This window comes from Cibotium barometz, chromosome 39, assembly GCF_041138505.1.
Source record: "Cibotium barometz isolate CiBa-2024 chromosome 39, ASM4113850v1, whole genome shotgun sequence".
In the NCBI taxonomy this organism is placed as follows: domain Eukaryota; kingdom Viridiplantae; phylum Streptophyta; class Polypodiopsida; order Cyatheales; family Cibotiaceae; genus Cibotium; species Cibotium barometz.
This window is the reverse complement of record NC_141084.1, coordinates 26,764,290-26,787,648: the sequence shown is the minus strand read 5'-3', so window position 1 is coordinate 26,787,648 and position 23,359 is coordinate 26,764,290. Positions and strand designations below refer to the sequence as shown.

Genomic DNA, 23,359 nt, shown 5'->3' with positions numbered 1-23,359 from the left:
CTAACTACGAGGTTGTGGCTAATACTTATCAATGGGTAATTAGCCACGGGTGGTTAGAAGTATATAATACCCACCAGCATTTAAATCTTTGTGGGTCTACCTTATATCACTGAGTGGGCATCCTTAAGTTATATACTAATATTCATAAGCATTTAGAAGCTATGCTTACCACTGTAAGCAATAATTTTGATGTAACTCACATAAATTACCTAGATGTGGATAACGAAGAAATCCCTGAAATTCAAACCTTTTTTCAATCACAAACCTAGCCACCCACCCCCTAGTTCGGGCCATGGTGAGGATGAGGATCCATCTTCTTCTTTCAAAAACACCTACCCTATGTATACTAATATCGCCAGTAGGCTTCTTAATCCCTATCCAAGCACGCCTCCTACTACTACTTCTTCACAAGCTAGATGCATCTACTCTTCCTTCTCCCCACCAGAACTAGAATTTCCTACTAACACTCTCACCCCCGAGGAGATATTGGCACCTATCCAAGCACGCCTCCTACTACTTCTTCACAAGCTAGATACATCTACTCTTCCTTCTCCCCACCAGAACTAGAATTTCCTACTAACACTCTCGCCCCCGAGGAGATATTGGCACCTGTTCCATCTCCACCAAGGCAACCTCAGGAGGTATGTAATATGCCTCCAATTGATAATATTACACCTTACAATAACAATAATGTTTTGGATTCCATAACAGCTGCAGAATATGAAGAATTCATACAACAATGCAATCCACTGTTAAAGCCAGAGCTTATGTTCAATGCCCTGATGAAGATTACCCCGTTCGATCCTACAAGCAAGATTCTCCCAGAGGCATATTCTGCGGTCACCCCCACTCGGCAACATTATGTGCCATACCCTCTCCGGGCCACTCGTCCATAATTACAGGAATTACTGCCATTTGCTGGAGAAGGAACATTATGGTCCAATGTGGCAAAACACATGAAGCTAGCAAACCCCATCTATCAGACTTGTTGGAAATTCGCCTGGTCACTTTTATGGTCAGTTATTCTTATAGAAGACGGAGGAGGAAACATCCAGTGCACAGAGAGGTGAACCAGAGGTGGATACACTACCATACACACAAATGAAGAGGCACCACAACTGCAAGATTTTGGAGTGCAACCTTCATGGAGAAAGGAATTTCTAACAGTCGTCTCGCTGAATACAGTAGCATTTACATGAGTGCGCCACTAACATTACGAGTGGATCCACTCTACATGCCTATAAAGAGGAAATGGACACCGTTGGAGTTTCAAGTAGCAAAAGAGAGGGATTCTCATGTCTGCTACAATTTTCCAATATTTAACCCAGCCACATTTGCCAGTATTCAGGCACAAAGACAACAACTACTTAATTGGATCAAAACTTGGCGAAATATACCAGATCCTGTAATTGTAGCAAGTGTCAGGTTCATGAAGTTATTAGTGGTTCTGATAGACCAACCTAGAGGCTCAGCATCTACAGTTCGATATGAACCAAGGGCCAACAGACAAAGGTATAATGATATATTACCATCATCTAAGATGTCTTCCAGGTTACATGCACATAACATTTGAAGACATGATCGACACACTGTTCTGGAAGTCCCATTCGACATTCCGGCGCACACTCAGGAAACTCTAATCTCACTGCAATTTCTATCTCCATGAATTCGGTGACCAAGTCTTCCGACCTCGGTAATAGGTTCTAAGGACAGAACCTACTTCAGGAAAGGGGGAATGTTAATCCCATTTGGATTAACACCATGAACCTCAATTGAGAACATTATTCCCATTTGGATTAACACCATGAACCTCAATTGAGAACATTATTCCCATTTGGATTAACACCATGAACCTCAATTGAGAACATTAATAAGTGTTATGTAAAGGCACTATAAAGGTTGTACATTATGAGACATTGGCCACCCAAGGCCTAATTAGTAAGTTTTGGGCGCCCAAGTGTGAATAAGGGCCAAATGTATATAAGGTATTTTCTCATAATGAAAGGACACAATCCCCTTTGTGCTATTGAGAGCTCTTCCTTTGTACTTGTTGTTGTGAGAGAGTGAGGAGTGAGAGCATTCTAGCATTGTGCCTCTCTCATGCTTGTGTGTTTATGCTTGTATGAGAGAGTGAGAGAGAGTGTGATTGGTCTCTATGTGATGGTGTGAGCAACTCCACGGTGACAGTAAGGAGGTGGAGCTTGGAGTTTGGAGCATATCTGCGAGCTTGGAGGCTTCAACCTTCTTGGAGGCTTCAACCTCTTGGAGGTGTGGTTCAGCATAACAGCAATTGTATTAACTCAACCTAGGTATTAGTGTTGATTTAACAAGCCACATCAACAAGTATAAAAGTACAGGCACTTGTAGTAGCCTTGGACACATAGAGAGAGAGTGTGTCAAGGACTATGAGTTTAGGGACTTGAGGCACTGGTCGCGGGCTACCAAGTAAGAGGGAAACTTGGTATAGTGTCCAGGTGTGCTAGGATTATTCACTTGAGGGGAGGTGTTGAAATATACAAGTGAATAGGGTGTGTGTGGGAACAAGCCCTTAGCAAGAGGCTGTAAAAGAGAATCTGTAAATGAGTGAGAAGCTGTGAAAAGGTGAGAGGTATCTACTGGGAGAGAATAAAGGGTAGCATGAGAAGATTTAGGATGTGTGGAGATATTCTGGGAAGAGGTGGAGAGAATCAAGCAAAAGAGGTGGAGTGAATCAAGGAGAGATCAGTGGGATTAGATGCTTGGATGTAAACTCTATAAATTGAGGCATTGGCCTAATGAGAATTTGCTGGTTTTTTATTATCCATGCCTACATTAAGCTATCAATTAATTGCTCATCTTAATCATCATCTAATCTCTTTGTTAATGATGTTGATTCTTGCATTTGATCCACCATAGCTCATCACATTGCTGCAAATTTAACATACTTGAGTTGATGCCTTGTAACGTTGGAGTGTGTGAGTTGTAATTTCTAATACACCATTAAAAAAAAACAAGAGATATCAAAATAAATGATTACAAAACTTTGTATAATTTTTATAGCAATCTCACTTCTTGTTAGATTAAAGTATATACACATAAACAAGGGTCTAGTAATTGGAACATGAAAACACAAAAAATAATTTCAAGACATTTTACATTCTATTTGTTAACCTGACTCATAGAGCTCAAAAGGGCCACTGTTTCTTTGACTCATAGAGCTCAAAAGGGTAAAGGTTTCTTCTCCACATCAATGCTTGAACCAAGTCAACCTTTTATCAATGGACCTTGGTGTAAGGATTTATGAATTTAACTTTGTAAGCCAAGTCATGTAGCAAAAAATTATGACTGCAAGGTATATGTTTTCCTTTTTTGTCTTCCTTAGATTAAAATCATTACATGTGTAACCAAGAAATTCAAAAATCTCACCTCAATATATTACATAATTTTCATTAGACCCCTTGGTATATCTAGGTGAAATATGTGAACTTTGTTAGGCACAAGAACAATCTCCCATGTTATCCCTTCTGAAGTCTCTAAAGCAAGCAAAGTATTACTTAAAGTCTTTGTTAAACTTTCCATCTCTACATATAGCCCTTGTTTAGTTTCTCATAAAAGGTGCACTTTTATTGATAACCCTATTCAAATCCCTCATGTGGGTGAAGCCTCATGTAAGACAAATCTAATTGGTACAAGTATTTCCTTCTCCTTTAACGTCAAATTTGCACATGTTGCCACTTTCCATTCACTAGTTGGTGGGGTATGCATATTCTCTTAGCAAAAACCTTCGAGTAGGTTTTTCATAGCATGATATTTTTGGATTTCTTTCCATTGTTAGATATATGGTAGTAATACATAGTGAGGACATGTACTTATACCATGGGCACTTTTGTCCCACTAGATTTTTCCCCATGGCCATCTAGGTGTGGACGAGCACCTTATGGTTAGCTAGTATATAAGCAACCTTATTGTCAGTTTAGGGTTGTTGCTCATTTGTACTTTCTCTTTCTATTTGTAGAGAGCTCCATTTCTTTCCTTTGAGCTTACCAAACTCTCTCGCAACCACCTTGTGTTCTTGTCTTTAAGCATTATGTATGTGTGAGTCTAGCTCTCCATTCTATGTAAGCAATTAGTGGTATTAGAGCTAAGTTTTCCATAGCTTGTTCTATGGTTTTCTCTTCAATGTGTTCAAGATTTTCATAGAATTCTCCTTTTGGCTTTTATCAGGTGGTTACTATATAGCTTTAAGCTTACAAAATTGAAGCTTATACTCCCAACTCTGAAGGAGGCTTGTTCTTTTTAATCAACTCTTGCTCAAGTGCATATACTTTAGACAATAGCACTACTATAGCCGATTTATAGCAGTGATTTAGCATCTTCAAGCAATTCCAACTATAGTACAAATGGCTCAGTTTACTATAGGTGAATTGTCACATACAATCGAATTGTCACATACAATCGAATTGTTTTAGTAGCATAGGTGATAAAACAATCGGATTTTCCATCGCTTTACCTGCATGTAATATGTGGCAAATAGAATTGTTTGTTTTTGTGATTGTTTTCATCTGATATCGTTTTCAGGGTATAATCACCCGATTCTATGATCGTCTTTAGGTCTATAATCATTCAATTCTATGATCTTTTTTAGATCTACAATTGATCGATTGAACTCTTGAAACATGGATTTCTTCGATCGACTAATTCCACTTTTTGATCAATCGATTCTACTTAATTGGATTGCTTAATTCCACTTTTTCTAGTGATTCCAAAGGTCAAATCGTTTAGCGATCCCACTCCACATATTCTACTTTGGCAATCTAACTTTGACGATTCAACTTTTCAGATCGTCCAATTCCACTTTTTAGATTGCTCGATTCCACTTCCTTTTGGTGATCCTACCTCGGCAATTTTACTTTTTCGGATCGACCGATTCTACTTTTTACTCGGTGATTCTACTATCTTTGTAATCAACTGATTCCACTTCCAAGTATCTTCCAATTCTACTTTCAAGGACCATATGATTCTACTACTTATTTTTAATAATTTACAAATTCTTCGTTAGTACCTAGTGACATCAATTCAAGGTTGATTTTTGCATCTTTCCTTCTTAAATTCATCAAAAGTCAGGTTTGACCAACAATTCTACAAATGATCTAATTGGTATTCTTTCCAAAGAGGATAAATTAGGGGTTAAATTAATCCCTATAGAGTTTTGTGGTAAAAAATGTCCTTATTGCAAAGGGCTTATGGGGTCATGTCAGTTGGTGAGATGAGCCCCACCCTAGCACAGTTGCACCTGCTACTCCTCAAAGGGGTTAGGGCCAACAGATCTAGCATCAAGTTTCTTAAACTAGTGCTGATCAAAGAAGATGGGATTCGCATGATGCTCAAGCTTTGGCATTGATTACCTTGTGAGTTGAAAGGTCTATTGTTTCATGTATTCGCTCTTGCAAAATATCCATGCTTAGTTGGAACACTTTAGAAATTATGTATCAAGCTTAAAAATATGATGTAAGGATTACACTGTTCTCCGAATTATTGCATGCCTCACTATCAAAATCATTACTCTAAATACTAAAAGAGACTAAAAACTAAAAGAGAAAGATGTTGGGAGAGGAAGCACACTAACTCGCCCCGACCAAATTTATTCATTTATGGACCAAGAAGCATTTGGAAGTGCAATCCTAGTGCATAGGACATGGTAGTCTTCTTTGTATAGATCCAACTGTATCACAGTCTATTAGTGAAGTCACGTTGATCACTTACATTAATCGTGCTTTTTTCTTGTTAATTGCATGTATGTGATGACATGGAGGAGACGAAGAATTTTACATTTGAAAACAAAGAAATTTTCTACTTGTTTTTTCCATAGTGTAAAGCATTCATTATTAGTATAAACTTAATGTTTTTTACAAATTATGTGCTTGGAAAACTACTTATGAGTTTTTTTTACGAAAAAGAAAAATACTTACTAAAAATGAACATGCAAAGAGCTTTTTAGGCTCCTGAGAAAGATCAACCATTTATACCTTTGAAAAAGGGAATATCCCCTAGAAATTAATTCATAATCTATGTATTGCTTATTACACAAGGAAAAACACTTCTTAGTGAACAAGTGTTTCATGGGTGCAAAAGCTTTATTAGCAAGGCTTAGAATTAATTAGTTGCATAAATGAAGCTAATTAATAATGTGACTTTAATAAACAAAGGTTTAAAAAATCATTAAATCAATGCTAAAACCTAAATTAAAAATTAAGGTTTAACCGTAAACTAAAAATTTATCGAAAATCATAAATATTTGACAAATAGAATAACGGATAACTATTGTATATTGACGAGAAAATATACATGAAATATTTGAGAAATTTTGGTATTGAATATCATGACTTTAAGAAACGAAGGTTCCAAAAATCATTGAATCAACGCTTAAACGTTAAATAGAAATTTATTAGACATGTACAAAAAATAAGAAATACAATATACAACAAATAATGGAGAAGTGCTGCTTATATATTGATGAGAAAATATACAAGAAATATTTGAGAAACACAATATTGGGGAATTGCTGATTATATTCATGATGAAATATACATGTGATAGCGCAAAGACACCATAGTAAAAGCAATGTACAAATAGTAACCATCTTCCTTGTGAAAACCAGAATATTATAAACAGAGCTCAAAACAAACTACAAAAAACTAGAGTGTTCCTGTGTATGACATTTTTACAAATAGAGGACAAATTTAACTAGAGAAAACATACCTCTTCCTCTATAAGCCCAACATGTTTACAAACGGAAGGTGAGAGTGGGACAAACTCATCACCATTGACGATAGCTTTTTTGAAGTTATATGTTTTCTCACAAACAGAGAGATAAGATTGACTGTAATTTGGCTTTTTTGAAGTTATATGTTTTCTCACAACAAAGAGATAAGATTGACTGTAATTTGGCTTTGCTTGGGAACTACCATCATTATCATCCACAATAATAGGGCTGTTCTGACTCCCAAGGCGCATATCAGCATCTGTTCCATTATTCCTTGGATTTTCATCTTCATCGCACTGTCCGAATGTTGATACGTTGGATCAAAATATTTTCCTCTACCCCCAGGGTTGTCATCTCATCAATTTCGATGCATTGTGTTAGGTGAGGCAGTTTCATTACCTTCCAGATTGTTGTTGACCTCCTCTCCTGCTCATCCCGTTCCATGTCTTCAGTAGTATCCGTGGTAGGATAGTACTTGCATGTGCGTACCATTTTTAGAAGTCTGCTTTCAAGCGATGCGCCTAGCTTGTTAGATACATAATTGTCCATAAAAACATAGGCTCTCTCAAAAAGATTTACTAGAGACAAACAAACTTTATTTTTAAGATCTGCATGTCCGTACAGTGCATAAAGCTGTCTAGCTCTAGTTATTTCTTCTGCTGATACATTGTACGAGAAGAATTTGAAGTGTGCTTTATGAAGATCTTTCATGCAGTAACTGACGATGCCTTCGAATGTGTGCATTCGAATCTGTCATAGCCCTCTGCACATGACTATGGCTCCTTCTGGTTTTCAGAACTCCTATCCTAGGTATCGTCTGATGGTTTTACCAATACGAATGAGTGAAGGAGCCATGATAGTTATCACCATCTGGAAATGGAGGTGATTTAGAGTACCTCCATTTTTCAAGGGCAAACAAACCCTTGAGGCATTCCATCCTAACAAATTCTTCTAGTGGTTCCCAGGAGAAAACATTAATATCTCAGGAGCAAACATTAATATCTCTGTTGCCTATAGCAATTGTTACAGAGACTTCAAACAATTTAGTTTTTTTCTCTGCTGAAAATTTAGGGATTTTGTGAACAGAAGGTTCAGACTCTGTATTCCTATCATTGGGTAGAGGGCCAATAGAAGGTGGTAGTATTGGCTTTTTGCCTTTTTTTTTTTGGAGCTTTAGACGAACCTAGAACCTAATATACAGATGTACTAATAAACCATCAAGTGACATGAAAAAAAGACAGTAGGATACTATTTTATGGACTACATTCACACCTAAGGACCGAGCTTTCTGCTTCACAGATTGCAAACAACGAAGGAGCCTTCTGGGGGCGTCACGATTCTGGACGCTGTGGGAATGCACTCAGCCCTTGGAGCAGTAGATGCAGAGGGTTGAGCCTCATCGCACAACAACGACGTAGAAGATGGACCAGGGTCCATGCATCGGCATAACATAGACGAAGAGCAAGGCCCTTGATCTATCTTCATTATATTGCTAATGTCATCAAAGGGCTTTCTTTTGGGAGGCATCACGATTACACAACAGAAGTACATAGAAATGAAGAAATAACTATAGTCGAAGTTGTTAAATAAGCACAGTATGTCTACAATAAGAAACCCACAGCACAGTATGGGTGGAATGATTCGTACAACATACCAGAAGGAGAAATTTCTACTTCCAGAAGAAACATGGACAAAAAAAGAAACATGGAGGAGATAATAGTCATTTTTGGTAACATGACTACGTGCACGTGGCCAAGCTTGAAAGCATCTGCTGTAATACACGTGGCCAAGCTTGAAAGCATCTGTTGTGATACAAGTGGCCAAGTTTGAAAGAAAGTTTGGACTCAATTTTATTATGATAAAATTATTTAATCGAAATATACGTGTCCTTGCATGTGCATAGAATGCAGAAAAGAGCACTGAGGAGAATCCGGAATACAAAGAAGGAGGAACAGTTAAAAGCCTCATGCGTATGATGTAGGCTCAAATGAAAATGGCAATTCAACTTAAATAATAAATAAATAGCACATAGAAAAAGCTTTGACATCACAACCATAATTTACTAGAAAGGTTTTAAGGCAAGATAAATAAAGGAAATTACCATAGTTGAGGATAGAACCCAAAAAAGACCACTGAGGAGAATTTGAAATACAAAGAAGGTAGAGAAGTCAGCAGCCTCATGTGTTCCACAGCAGCCCATCGTCTTTCGCTGCTAGCATGATTAGTTGAGGAGTTAAAGAGAGTTAAGGAAATTAGCACACTTCAGAAATTATAAACAAATAATAATCGAAATAATGCCACCAATTACTTCAAAAATTTAAATAAATAACCAGACCAATTTACGATGGTTGGCGAGTTCCACGGTAGCCCATCGTCTTTCGCTGGAACAACACTACTCCAACACTCAACAACGTTACGAGTGAGGGATGGATTACCATGGTTGATGAGTTACATGACAACCGCACAATTGCAGCACTCACCAGCATTATGAGGGAGGGATAGATGCCAAACAAACAGAGAGAGGGATGCCAAACGAACGGAGGGAGCGATGGATGCAACAGAGGGAGCGATGGATGCCAAAACAAACAGAGAGAGGGATGCCAAACGAACGGAGGGAGCGATGGATGCAACAGAGGGAGCGATGGATGCCAAAAGAACGGAGAGAGCGATGGATGCCAAACGAACAGAGCGATGGATGCCAAACGAACAGAGTGATGGATGCCAAACGAACGGAGGGAGCGATGGATGCCAAAAGAATAGATGGCAGCTCGGAAACGAGGCAGGGCACTCGGAACAGACGACCGCTCGCACTCCATGCAAAGAAAATAGGGCCATGAACATTAAGTGTGCATGTGCTGATGTGTGCAAGCACTTGAATCAGCACATGCAATCACTTGGCCTTACAAAAAGACATGCAAGCAACACGTGTTGCATTCATATCGAATTAATTAATATCCGTTCGTAATTTTATTTTTGGGTACATATATATTAGCAAGGCTTAGAATTACTAAAATTTATTAAAGAATTCTCAATTTCAAACCCAAACCCAAACCTCTGGACCCTTAATTCAAAGTTTGAGGGTATCATGTTCCAAATAACCTAATTAGCGCACTCACAGTTCTCAACCATTAAGTGACGCCTCGTTCCTTCTTGGGTAAGCCAGGAACATGGGAGATCGAGATGGAGTAAGCGCCCTGCACAGGTGAGATCAAATTTTATCATCATACGCTTTAGAATGTTACTGGTCAATTTTCTAATACAAGTAGGGAGTGGTTCCTATACCAATATCAAACATGATTGGATTCTCTTTGGAAGACGTGAGCATGACTATAGACTTTGGATAATCTGGCTATCTGTGCAGCATCACCATTTCTTCATATGGCTCAAATATATAACCCAACCACCCAACATGACAATGTGTTGATGGTTACATCCCCTCCAGTTTTAAAATATGGCTCAAATATAACCCAACATGAGAATGTGTTGATGGTTACATCCCCTCCAGTTTTAGCTGGGTTACTGGATCCCACACCCACCACACCTCAAAATAAGGAGATACCTATCAGGTGCAGGATTGTTGCACTTCAGAGGGAACACTAGAAGCATCCACAGTCTTCATGGATCCCAGACCTGTTGTCTATAGTGAGAGCAGAGCTGGAGATGGCCATGGATAGGTGGGCTGAGTTGTTTTATGCATGCAAGGCCTTTTGGGCACAGATGGCAACAAACACTTCTCAACACATGGACCTACCCATAGTAGGGAATGTGTGAGATTCTTTTAGGATTTATAGGGAAAGATTCAGATTGAGCTAGAAAAGGTGAGGAGTATTGCATCGACATTTTGAGGAGTATTGCTTTCTGCAGAGGCCTGCTTGATTTGTTTTTCTAATCGGATGCCCCCCTTCTGGAAGGATGAGTTAAGGCATGCATTGCAGGCTTTCTAAAGGGAAATGCCTAAGGGATGATGGTCTCTCCTCATCCTTCTTTATACAGTTTTGGAACCACATTGGGGATGAGATCACTATTGCATTACAGGTGAAGTGGTGTACAAGTATGATGCACCAATCTTTTTGTCTTTACATGATGGATGAGATGTGACATGCAAGACATCACCGAGGGCTCGATGGTGCGTCGTGTTAGTGTTGCTGGCAGAAGCACTTTTATATTGATCCTGCCCCAGGGATGATCACAGATGCTTGGATCCTTTGATTGTATGGTAGATACGCTATTAGGTATTTGCATTGGGACCCCGGTGAGTGGATGTGGAGGGATTTTGCCAACCCGACGAAAAGCATGCCTTTCTTTAGTTATACTATGCAGAACGCTAGGCATCTGGTCTTGGGACACATTTAGAGAGTTCCTACTCTTAGACCTCATTGGGAGGCTTATGGTATCACACTTGACATTGAGAGGAATTTTTGAAGGAGGTTGTGGTATTCTCATAGGAAGACACATATATACTCCTTTATTTGGCTTTCTCTACTTGGTGACCTCACCACCAATGAATGAAGACCCTCCTTTATATCCTTGCAGGAGGACACATATTCTAACAGGAGGACACATATATCCTCCTTTATTTGGCTTTCTCTACTTGGTGGCCTCACCACCAATGAGTGGAGATTGGTCATTGGTGTAGCTAGGCGTGCCTGAGATGTGCAGGAGCTTCAGAGATAGTCCACTATTGCTTACGGGAGTGTAGGGAAGCACAGAGGATTACTATGATAGCACATCTCCTTGGAAGGATGCTTATATTTCTTTTGGTGTTATCATTTGGCTGACACAGTCGGGCCCAAATATGAGGGGAACAACATGGATCTGGTCATTATCATTAGTCAGAGAGTTGCTTGGTAGTGCCGTCTTCAGGATGTGACGGAGTTAGGAAATGACCCACCTCCATAGAGGTTGGATAGTGCATGGGCGATTATTGCTAGCACTGCAGGTGCACTAAGGCCATTGAGGGCACTTTGGTTTATGAGTCACAGTGTATTTGCAGGATTTGGAGTGATATCATGTGCACCCTTATGGCCACTTGGGCCAGAATCCAGGGATCTTTGAGAGGTGCGGAGAGAAAGCACGACGAGTTTATGAATTGGATTATGGCATCTTTTTCACCGCCACTCATATGGGACCTTGTTGGCAGAACAAGGCACGCGATTTGTTGAGATTTCCCCCCTTGTTTGGTTTGAAATCTCCCTTTTGTATATTTTTTCATACTTGATAGAAGTCTCTTTTCTAGGGGAAAAAAAGGCCTAATAGTCGGCTGGTATGTCCCGAGGTGTGATGGGTGATTATCCTAGCCCAAACTTACATGTCAATGTATACATTCATTTAACATCCCCATCATGCCTTGTCAGGCAACCATGAAGTTAATCTTAATGCAAGAGAGTATCTTGGGTGCCTCTGGTTTGTCCTACTTACTACCAAATGATAGCACATCTCCTTGGAAGGATGCTTATATTTCTTTTGGTGTTATCATTTGGCTGACACAGTCGGGCCCAAATATGAGGGGAACAACATGGATCTGGTCATTATCATTAGTCAGAGAGTTGCTTGGCAGTGCCGTCTTCAGGATGTGACGGAGTTAGGAAATGACCCACCTCCATAGAGGTTGGATAGTGCATGGGCGATGATTGCTAGCACTGCAGGTGCACTAAGGCCATTGAGGGCACTTTGGTTTATGAGTCACAGTGTATTTGCAAGATTTGGAGTGATATCATGTGCACCCTTATGGCCACTTGGGCCAGAATCCAGGGATCTTTGAGAGGTGCGGAGAGAAAGCGCGACGAGTTTATGAATCGGATTATGGCATCTTTTTCACTGCCACTCATATGGGACGTTGTTGGCACAACAAGGCACACGATTTGTTGAGATTTTCCCCCTTGTTTGGTTTGAAATCTCCCTTTTGTATATTTTTTCATACTTGATAGAAGTCTCTTTGCTGGGAAAAAAAAGGCCTAACAGTCGGCTGGCATGTCCCAAGGTGTGATGGGTGATTATCCTAGCCCCCAAACTAACATGTCAATGTATACAATCATTTAACATCCCCATCATGCCTTGTCAGGCAACCATGAAGTTAATCTTAATGCAAGAGAGTATCTTGTGTGCCTCTGGTTTGTTCTACTCACTACCAAATAGTAGTCCTTAACTTTGTTTACAGATTGTTGGATAGGCACAACATTGCAAAACATCAAACTTAATAGGTCATGTCCCCTATCATAGTTGTTGAATCGCCCTGAGGGAATGAAGCTGGCAACCCCTAATTCCAATGCCATATCGTCATGCTAGATGATAGCCACAATGGCAATGGCACAGCTCTGTAGTGGTTCATTGACATCAAGGTCTTTTCCGAGGTGAAGCTTCATGTAATGGGGCATTCTAACTATTGCAACCTTTTCTAACTTGCCAAACAACGCTTTCCAATATTGTTGTCAAAGGTAGCGTAAAGGGTTGGCTGACAAGTTGGGATGCAAATGTCTAATCAGGGTTGGCAATGGCTTCTTCAGGAAGAAGGGCGGGAGGTAGTGTAAGATCAAGATTGGCCAAGCTTTAACAACCATGGTCATCACACTGCTGTTGTGCGGATGGTTGGCCTTGACTTTTGAATTATTAGGTCCATACAATCTTGTTGTCATGGCTCGACTAAAGATTGCGCATGGCACTTAGCTTTGCAGGCTTCCTTGTGGTGTCCATACCTTAGTGTGATTTCCCATCTTTCTTGTGTACAATATTATCAAGGATAGATAGTAGGAACAATTTCTTGTAATCCACATTGAATATTTTGTCGTGTCTCCTACATCAAGAGCCCTCTTCTATCATGTGTTGCAAGACTGATGGCACTTAACGTCTGAGAAATGAAAATGAATCATGTCTATGTGGCCTTCATCAAGTCTTAAAATGGATCTCCTTGTGGCATCCATACCTCGGCTTTGAAGCGTAGTTGCAATGAAACACGTTTCATTCCATGTGAATGAAACGAAACGTTTCATTGGAATGAAATGCGTTTCTTTCATGCTGCCTGGGAAAACCTACGTTTTTCAATGTTTTCTATCCAGAGAGCACGTTTTTCGAAAAAACGTCTACAGGTGACTGGGAAACTGATTGAAGGAGCTCCTACCTTGCACAAATCAGCTCCTGCCTTGCCATATTGAGGACTCTAGTCTTGGGGCTATCAAGCTCCTCTAGTTTACTATTTGTCATCATTCATGCATGATTGCATCTATCAGGCTTCAGCATGCTTAACTTTGTGTATTTCAGACTTTAGTTTACTTTTTTGAAAAAAGAGTAGATAAGCAAAGGCATCCATTATCTTTGTTTGGAGATATTCGATGATGGCTTTGAGTTTAATACGTTTGCAGAGCTGCAAGGGATGGGAACTTGAAGGATGTCAGACATTTTGTACAGGTTAGTCATGGTAGTGAGGACTTTTGCAAGTGCAGGTTATTCCTGTTTTTTGGTAGGAAACAAGGCAGTTGATGTTCATGCTACTGGGTGATCACTGCTGAAACTTTTATGATGATTTTTTTTGGTTGCATGCTAAATTTTTCCATGTTGCTGGATAGATTGGCATAAGCCCGAATATACGGGATAGGAAGGCCAAAACTCCTCTGCATGAGGTTTTGAGACATTTCAAGACTTGTCAAAAGATGTGTTTTTAATTACGGTTGGTCCACTTCAGATGTACTAAACTGAGACTTTTTGTTAACAGGCATGCGCACATGGCCATGAAGAATGTGCCAGGCTATTGCTAGAAAATGGGGCTTTGGTTAACTCAATACCTAGTCTGTAGGAAGATCCTTAAGAAGCTCCTCACGAAAGCAAATACCAAAATAGCAGTAAATCCCAAATGGCAGATTTTCTGAACGTGTTAGGAAGTCTTCTGCCGGAAAGCTGAGAAAAACTTGAGCATTGTTGGCGGCAAAGAGCAGCGCTACTGGGCGGTACTTGGCAGAGCAAAGCAGCATAGAGCGGCGCTGGCTATTGCACAAAGTTTTGGGCACCCAAGTGTGAATAAGAGCCAATTGTATATAAGGCGTTTTCTCATAATGAGAAATTGGTTTTTTGTGTTGTGTATGTGTGGTGGAGTGGTCTTGGAAGAAGGCTCCATTGTTTTTTCTAGTCAATTTTGATGTTTGTATCACCAGAATCGTTAACCTGAACGAGTAGGGTGATGGTCTATTTTTATTTCCTTTAAAAAAATTACAAAAATAAGGAGCCATTGATTGTGTCTTGAACTCGTATTACATTCCTTATACGTGGCACAATCATTTTGGAAGCATTTAGATAAGGATTTTGTACCCAAATACATCTCAATTAACGCGAGAATTTTTCGCGTGAAACTATAGGAGACCATTTCACGACGTGAAATGTTTTCTGCAACTTCACGGCGTGAAACGCTCCCAGCATCATCGCTGCAATTAGCGGCACAATTCACAGGATTACCTTGTCAAAAATAGGTAGTCTTATCCTGACACCTCTGACACCACGGGTCTGACAAAATTAAGAATCATGAATTAGTAGAAAACGTTCATGACATGAACTATTTCAGAGCATCTCACGACGTGAACCGATTGCATTTCACGGCGTGAAACATTTTCATTTCACGACGTGAACTATTTCAAAGCCTTTCATAGCGTGAAACATTTTCATTTCACGCGTGAACTATTTTCATTTCATAGCCTTTCATAGCGTGAAACATTTTCATTTCACGCGTGAACTATTTTAGAGCCTTTCACAGCAGAGCAAAGCAGCATAGGGCGGTGTTGGCTACTGCACAAAGTTTTGGGCGCCCAAGTGTGAATAAGGGTCAATTGTATATAAGGCATTTTCTCATTATGAATGGACACAATCTCCCTTTGTGCTATGGAGAGCTCTTGCTTTTGTCTTGAGAGAGAGATTGAGAGAGAGCATTCTAGCACTTGTGCTTTCTCTATACTTGTATGTTGCATGCTTGTATTGAGGAGTGAGAGAGAGTGATTGCCTTGTGTGATGTGTGAGCGACTCTACGGTGACAGTGTGGAGGTGGAGCTTGGAGATCTCAAGGAACATAAGTTCGAAGCATTGGTAAGTGCCTTACGACAGTTGTGTTCTATTGCTCTTTCCTAAGGTGAATGCATTGTTCCCTCTTGGAGGTGTGGTAGCCTACAACATTTTTGGCGTCGCTGCCGAGGAAACACCTTTGCTTCTTCCATCCTCTTTGAGTTTCAGCTCCCATTACATATAAGATTCATCATTGCCTTTGCATTCCGGTAGTGCATTGTGTATGGAATGAATGAATAAGATTTGAGTGGAAGTAAAAAATTGTGAGAAATTGGTTGTTTTTGTTGTATATTTGTGTGGTGGAGTGGTCTTGCAAGAAGGCTCCACTGTTTTTTCTAGTCAATTTTGATGTTTGTATCACCAGAATCGTTAACATGAACGAGTAAGGTGATATTATGTTTTTCTTTCCTTTCAAAAGTTTTACAAAAATCATAAAAATAAGGAGCCATTGATTGTGTCTTGAACTCGTATTACATTCCTTATGCGTGGCACAATCATTTTGGAAGCATTTGGATAAGAATTTTGCACCCAAATTCATCTCAGTCGACGCGGGAACTTTCCACGTGAAACTGCAGGAGACCATTTCACGACGTGAAACGTTTTTTGCAACTTCACGGTGTGAAACGCTCTCGGCATCATCGTCGCAATTAGTGTTGCAATTTACGGGATTACCTTGCCAAAAATAGGTAACCTTATCCTAACATCTCTGACACCACGGATCTGACAAAATTAAGAATAGTGAATTAGCAAAAAACGTTCATGACGTGAACTATTTTAGAGCATCTCACAACGTGAACCGATTGCATTTCACGGCGTGAAACATTTTTCCTTTCACGACGTGAACTATTTCAGAGCCTTTCACGGCGTGAAACATTTTTATTTCATGATGTAAACTATTTCAGAGCCTTTCACGGTGTGAATCATTTTCATTTCAGGACGTGAACTATTTGCATTTAACGACGTGAATCATTTTTCCTTCATGGCGTGAACTATTTCTGCAATTTCACGTCTTAATCAAATCTAACTCGCGAACCTGGTATTGTCGGATTAAGGTTAAGGAAGTTCTTGAGACCAGTAAAAATCATAACCAGGTAACGTGGATTTCTGAGTCCAAAGCAAAAATTTTAAACACGTGAAAGTGTAAAAAATCGTTCACGACGTGAACAGTTTTTTGACATTTCACGTCTTAAACTGTTCTCTGCAATCTCACGGCCTGAGAAAACAAGTTGACAGTATTTGACCAGAATTTAATTGGCGCAGCAAAATAGCTTATCAAATCATATTTACATACACTTGAAGTCTGGAAAACTTATCGGAGACGACCTCACTTCTGACGATAGTACATCAAATCACCTAGGATCTTCCTATCAAAAGAGCGTGTGTTCAGGCCACTCAGTAAGCACTCAATTAAGTGTCTTAAAGAATCTAACTATCGTCGAAACTAGTAGTGAAGAATCCATGGAAGAAGGACTGCGATACTCTGGGTTTGGAAAAGAGGAGAAACCACCGTCCGCTACCAGATCCAGTGGTATCATTGATATAGCCTGGGGATTTTTTGGTCTCCAAACCAGCAACGATGAAGAGGCGCAATTTGCGAGATTGGGTCCGTCAATCAGCATTGGATTTGGTCCAAGGCAAGAAGTACCTATCCAACCTTCAAATTTTCGAGGCTGTCAAACGCTTGCATCCTCGAATGAGAAGAGACGTGGAAAGCGTAGCCAGGATTGGTCAAGTATTCTTCCCAACCTCAGAGGAAGTAGAATTAGATCTGAAAAAGATTGAGGTAGAACGGCAATTTTACGAGAATTGAGCGTAAGGAAATAAGAGCTCGATACTCGAAGAGCTGGAGCCGAACAAAAGGAGATGGGAAGTGTGAACTTACTTCAATCACGTGGTAAAGAGCTGGAAATAGTCATGGGCAGGAGTGTGGGAGAAATTCCAAACTTAGAACCCATTAATGAAGAGTCAAGAGCGGAGGAAGGGTTTGTAACCCTAGATGAAGGGGATAATCTACCAAGAGAAACGGGTGAAGTGGAAGACCGCATGTACACCAAGAAGGACATCGAGTAGATGATCAATCATCCCACGTTCTTACAAGACATGAAGCTCCTAATTCTACAAAGGCGTACAGAGGCGACTAATGATGAGCCATTCCAGAATGAAGTGATCGGACCGTCCTAGAGACCGGAAATGCCTAGAAGAGCTAGCATAGGAAGAGGGTGAGGTCTAGGTAGGGGGGAGTAGCTCCTCAAAGACCAAGGGCGGATCCAACCATAGATCTTAATGCGGCCACAAGGATGGATTTGTTGAATATGGCTACGGAAATGGGCCGAGGAATGGTCAGGGAACTAGGCACTGCTCTAGAATCCCGACCATCTCAAATGAAGCCACACATCATTTCAAAGCTCGTTTAAAAATTCTTTGAGAATGGGGATCCTATTCAACATGTAGAGATCTTTGAGTCCACATGCGAAACATGCGGGCGAGTAAGTGATGTAACAATGATTCATGTTTTCTCACTGACCCTAGAAGGAAAATCGCATCAATGGTTCCGAACCCTCAAACCCAAAGATAAGGTTAATTTCACACGGCGCAAGAATGTGTTTGTGCCAAGCTTTGCTAGAAGTGGTGACAGATGGAGTCCTGTGGCACACAGTTGCATAACATCAAACAAAAGGAAATGGAGTCGATGCGAGGCTATGTGTCTCGGCTCAAGCACTTGAATTCAAGGTGTAAACTATGGGAGAGGCTAACTGATGATTAATTATTGCCTTGCTTCCAGAGAGGAGTCCGAGACCACAAGATGCATGATTATCTGGTATTAGCCCGATCGGCTATTCTGGATGCATGTTGTAAATTGGCAATTGAATATGAAGACAATATGCTGGAATTGCCACAACCTGAAGATGTCAAAATATCTTCGGCAGCAACGACTTCGCAGGTTTCGAGTGTCACGACCCTGTGTTTTTCCCTCTGGACAACAAGTAGGTGGGCACGGGCACGGGGTGGACAGTGTGGTCAAGCATCAGTTAATATGAAAAGGAAAACTCATAAGTGTGGCCAGCCCAAGTGTGAAAGGGGACAAAAGAGATTTTCAAGTTATAAGGTTTAATAACCTTTGATGCTTAAAATATTACTATAATATTTTTGAAAAGCATGCGTTTTTTTAAACCTTTGCTTTTGGTGTTTTTGAGAAAAAAAACGCATGCCTCTTTAAAAGGAGAAGGGTGGCAAGCTGAAGAGGAAGGTCGCCGTGTGGGGGTGGCCGGATGGTTTATACCTGGTGCTGCTGCTGTTGCCGCCAGGTGTTACTGCTGCTACGTATGGACTACAGCCGGGCAGCAATGGGCAGTATAGGGCAGCCAAGCAGGCAACCAGACGGGCAATCAGCAATGGGCAGCCAGGCAGGAGTTTCTCTGCAGCCAGACCGGTGTCAGATGGGAGGCCTTCTACGCCAGGTGGCTGCATGTGAGAAAGCAGTCAGCGCGGGTCTCACTCTCTCTCTCTCTTGAAGGTGAGCTGAAGGAGGCACCGAGGGGCTAACAGCCAAGGGGTCTCTCTCTCTCCCGAGACAGGTATACACGCCTCGCCCTTGAGTCCTCCCGACAGTTAGCTTTACAGGGAGACACGGCTTGTTGGTATGGACAGATGACATCTTGGTTCCAGGCACATGGTTTTAGCATGGACAGATTGCCTCCCTTCCAGTATTCTCTGGAGGCACCCTCTCTCACTCTCACACGGACAGAGATTACCAGACTCATCCATCAGGATTTAGTTCAGCTGGACATTAGGAGGACATGGATACAGCCGACTGAGGAGCTGGGCATGAAGATGGCTTTCTATAGAGAGCATTTTCTTCAGCTCACAGCAGATGGTTTTGTGATCAGACCCAGTTACATGGATGTACACTTGTCTCATGTAGTACGATGTGCTATTGGTCAGATTCGCACATCCTCACACCAGCTTGAGATTGAGATTGGCCGATATAGAGGTATACCAGATGAGCAGGATATGCCGAATATGCCATGGGGAGCCAGAGACAGAGCTGCATTATATATGCCATTGTACTGCATACTATGAGATACGTGGTCGTTTCCACTGTTTATTCAGAGAGGGTTTTGGACCACTTTCCAGAGTCATGGGGTACTAGGACTAGAGGTGTTTGGGATTGTTCTTGCTTGAGCTGCGGAGATATAGAGATAGCCTACTTAGGTGCACAGAGAGCCAGACTCAGAGGCACATTACAGACTTCTTTAGTCCAGCCATCACTGCGCCAAATGGACCACAGCAGCAGCAGCAGGACATGGATACCGCCCACACCAGCGGTACACTGATTGATCGTGCGATTCCTTTGGGAGGCCCTGCAATGAGAAAGTTTTCTTAAGGTAGATTTGAGCAATTCTTGTAGCACCATTAGTCGTTTTGCATACAAAGAAGTGTTGCTGTTAATGGCCTTTGTTACAATCAGGGAAGGATAAGGTGCTAGTGGCAACATTGTCAAACAGTGTTGGTCATTTTATGTTGTGCTGAGGAGCAGAGGGCTGACAAGCCTGGACCCGTGAGAAACCCATCCTTAGAATAGTGCATCTCTTTGTTTCCCTTGCAAAGGAAAATCTACCAACTCAATAAAAGAAATTGAAGCAACTCTAAATAAGGGCTAATTTGCAGTGTCACAGGCCTTCTTGCTTTGGTGCTGCACAAATTTTGTCTGCGTGCCCTGTATAAGGTTTGAGATGGAAGGCTGGAGCTAAAGGATCTTGGAGTTTATAGGATTTGGTAAGGAGTGCTTAGAAGAGTGATGTGTGGCCAGTGCTGATGAGCACCAAGTAAATAAGGCCCTTGCAAAGTGGTATCATATAAATTTACCCAATAGGATCAGATACACATTTATGTTTATGTTGATTAGCATGGCTCTAAAGACTTGACAAGATTGACGTCACATTGGTTGCAGTCATTTTTGGGAAAGGTGTGTTTAGGAACACAACTTGAAATATGTTGAAAGATTTAGAAACTGAGTCTTCTTCAGATAATTTTGACATCCAAGCAGCCTGCATACTGCAGCTTTGAATGGACATGAACAAGCATTGCATCTTTTGCTGTCTGCTGGAGCTAATCCTTTGGTTCTAGACAATGGAGGCAGCCTTCCTATACATGAAGCAGCTACAGGAGGAAATGTGCAATGCATGGACTTACTGTGGAGGGCTGGTGCAGACCTCATTGCAAGAGATGGTTGTGGTTGCACTCCTCTCCATCATGCAGCCAGAGGAGGCTACGCAGCAGCAGTGCGCTGGTTGGTCGAGGTATGAATCGAGTTTATTCTATCACAAAAAATTCAACAGGTTTGATATGTAGGAGACTGCATTTGTTGAACTTTCATGCACATGCTTTGGTTTTGGCAGAGAGGGGTGGAGGTGGAAGCAAGGGATGCCAATGGTTCAACGTCTCTCTATTGGGCAGCAAGCAGAGGCCAAACGGAAGTTGTGAGGTTTCTCATGCATGAAGCAAGGGCAGATGCATGCACTAACAACAATCACCGAAGTGCGCTTCATATATCTGCAGGTGTGTTGGTCGATATTTTTCAAACTCAAAGTAAGATGGGTTGGCTAATTTAACTCACCTTACCATCTGCACTTATTTCACAAATCAAGGCAAATACATGTAAGCTACTGCACTTAGAAATGGGTAAGTTGGGGGGACTGAATGCTGACATCTTTGCAACGATGCTGCACATGTGCATGCACGTGTGCAAATGCACAGGTGTATTGTGGTAATCTCAAGAAATAAATAAAATTAAGCTCATGGATGCATGCATCATCTTCAACATGCCACATAAAATTACAAAGTTGGAGCCGTATGGATATGGAATAAAATGCGTAGTACTGTACGTGCTGTATGGAAGAGGGGGTTAAGCATGAGTGTTGAATTCAACTATGCTTTGTGCAAGCCAGGCTTTCAGGCTATGCCATCAATTTAAAGTACTTTAAAGTCAAGTGACATCTTATGTTTAGTTGTGACATACTTATTTTTCTATGAGCAGGATGGGGGCATACATCTGTCTGTGAAGAACTTCTAAAAGGGGGTGCAGATTCTGAGGCCAGAGATAAAGATGGGAAAAGACCTGCTGACATTGCAAGGATGTGTGGTCGTTTTGAAATTGCTGATATGTTAACAAGAAGATGAGTGGTAAATCACGTGAAGAACTTCTAAAAGGGGGTGCAGATTCTGAGGCCAGAGGAAAAGACCTGCTGACATTGCAAGGATGTGTGGTCGTTTTGAAATTGCTGATATGTTAACAAGAAGATGAGTGGTAAATCGATTCCAGCATGAACCACAATAGGAAAAGCTCTGGCTTGTGAATGATTGAACAATGCATCGTCCTGGAGTACCTAAATTATGCTAGTGTAGCATATCATTCTTATATATATGTGTGGACAAGCAGCACCATACTCACATGGAATGGTGCAGAAAAAATGGCCTGAAACTAGGAAACAAAATTGGCTAGAAGACATCAGGATTCAAAGAACAGAAAAAGGTTCACTTATCGTAAGAAGTCAAGGTCAGATTGACATTTTTCATTTGCCTCTTCTTAAAATGTGTATGCTAGAAGACTCTTGTTTTGTATTACACATTGTATTTCCCTACAAACGTAGTCTTACACATTGTATTTCCCTACAAACGTAGTCAATAGACTATCTATCCCCTTGGCAACAAGGACTTCTTTGATCTCCTTAGGTTCTTGTGATATGTACATGTTGTACCCAATCATAACTTTTTTCACTTCCAGTTGTGTTCTGCTTATGGATTGACATCCATTTTCTCGATCCTTCCAATCCTTTGCAGGGGGTGATAAAAAAAGTACCACATGATGTTGCTGCTGTCTCTTACCTACCATAGTGGAAAACACCTGGATCTTGAACAGCTGGAATACAGGGAGATGGAGTGTCTTCCAACCTAGCGTATCCACACAAGGCCCTCGGGGCACTCTTTTAATGGTCAAACCACACATCTGAGATGGAAGAAAGGCCTCCTGAATGCTCCCTTTTAGTTTCCCTTGAGAGGATCTACATTTCAACTCAAGCAGGTTTCTTTGCCCAAAGAACCTCCAAATACACCCAAATGGCACTTGAACGCCGGCCGCCGATCCCAAGTCTGATGAAAAACCACTTCTTTGACCCCTCCAGATGAAGTGGTTGCTCAAAGTTGATGTCTGATCAATGCAAATGGGGCACCTTCTGGGCATTCTCACAGTACTTAATGAGTCTCTTTAATTCGCAAATCTTCTCTTCATTTCACTTTCCGTATTTTTTGTTTCTATGTTTGAAATTCACACATGGATTTTTTTGTAAAGCACGTTGGTCTCATAGACCCATTGGGTTTTTTTAAAATCGTGGAATTTTTGTAATACATATTGGTCTCATAGACCCATTGGGTTTTTTTGGATGTTAATAAAATCTCTCTCTCTCTCTCTCTCTCTCTCTCTCTCTCTCTCTATCTATCCATCTATATATATATATATATATATATAAAATAAAAGCATCGGCCTCACTAGTGTGTAAAATAGCCAGCTTTTAGTGCTTAGCG

At 40.9% G+C, this 23,359-nt stretch overlaps 1 protein-coding gene across 1 annotated transcript; it reads left to right on the top strand.

Moving 5' to 3' along the window:
- The first annotated feature begins 9,789 nt into the window (after window positions 1-9,789).
- Window positions 9,790-22,352, top strand: LOC147615935 (uncharacterized). The gene is made up of 7 exons (XM_086777913.1): window positions 9,790-9,944; window positions 14,098-14,143; window positions 14,302-14,355; window positions 14,448-14,524; window positions 20,826-21,078; window positions 21,178-21,337; window positions 21,816-22,352. The coding sequence occupies exons 1-7, from the start codon at window positions 9,910-9,912 to the stop codon at window positions 21,956-21,958; spliced, it is 768 nt and encodes a 255-aa protein (XP_086634039.1). The 5' UTR covers window positions 9,790-9,909; the 3' UTR covers window positions 21,959-22,352.
- Window positions 22,353-23,359: the final 1,007 nt, after the last annotated feature.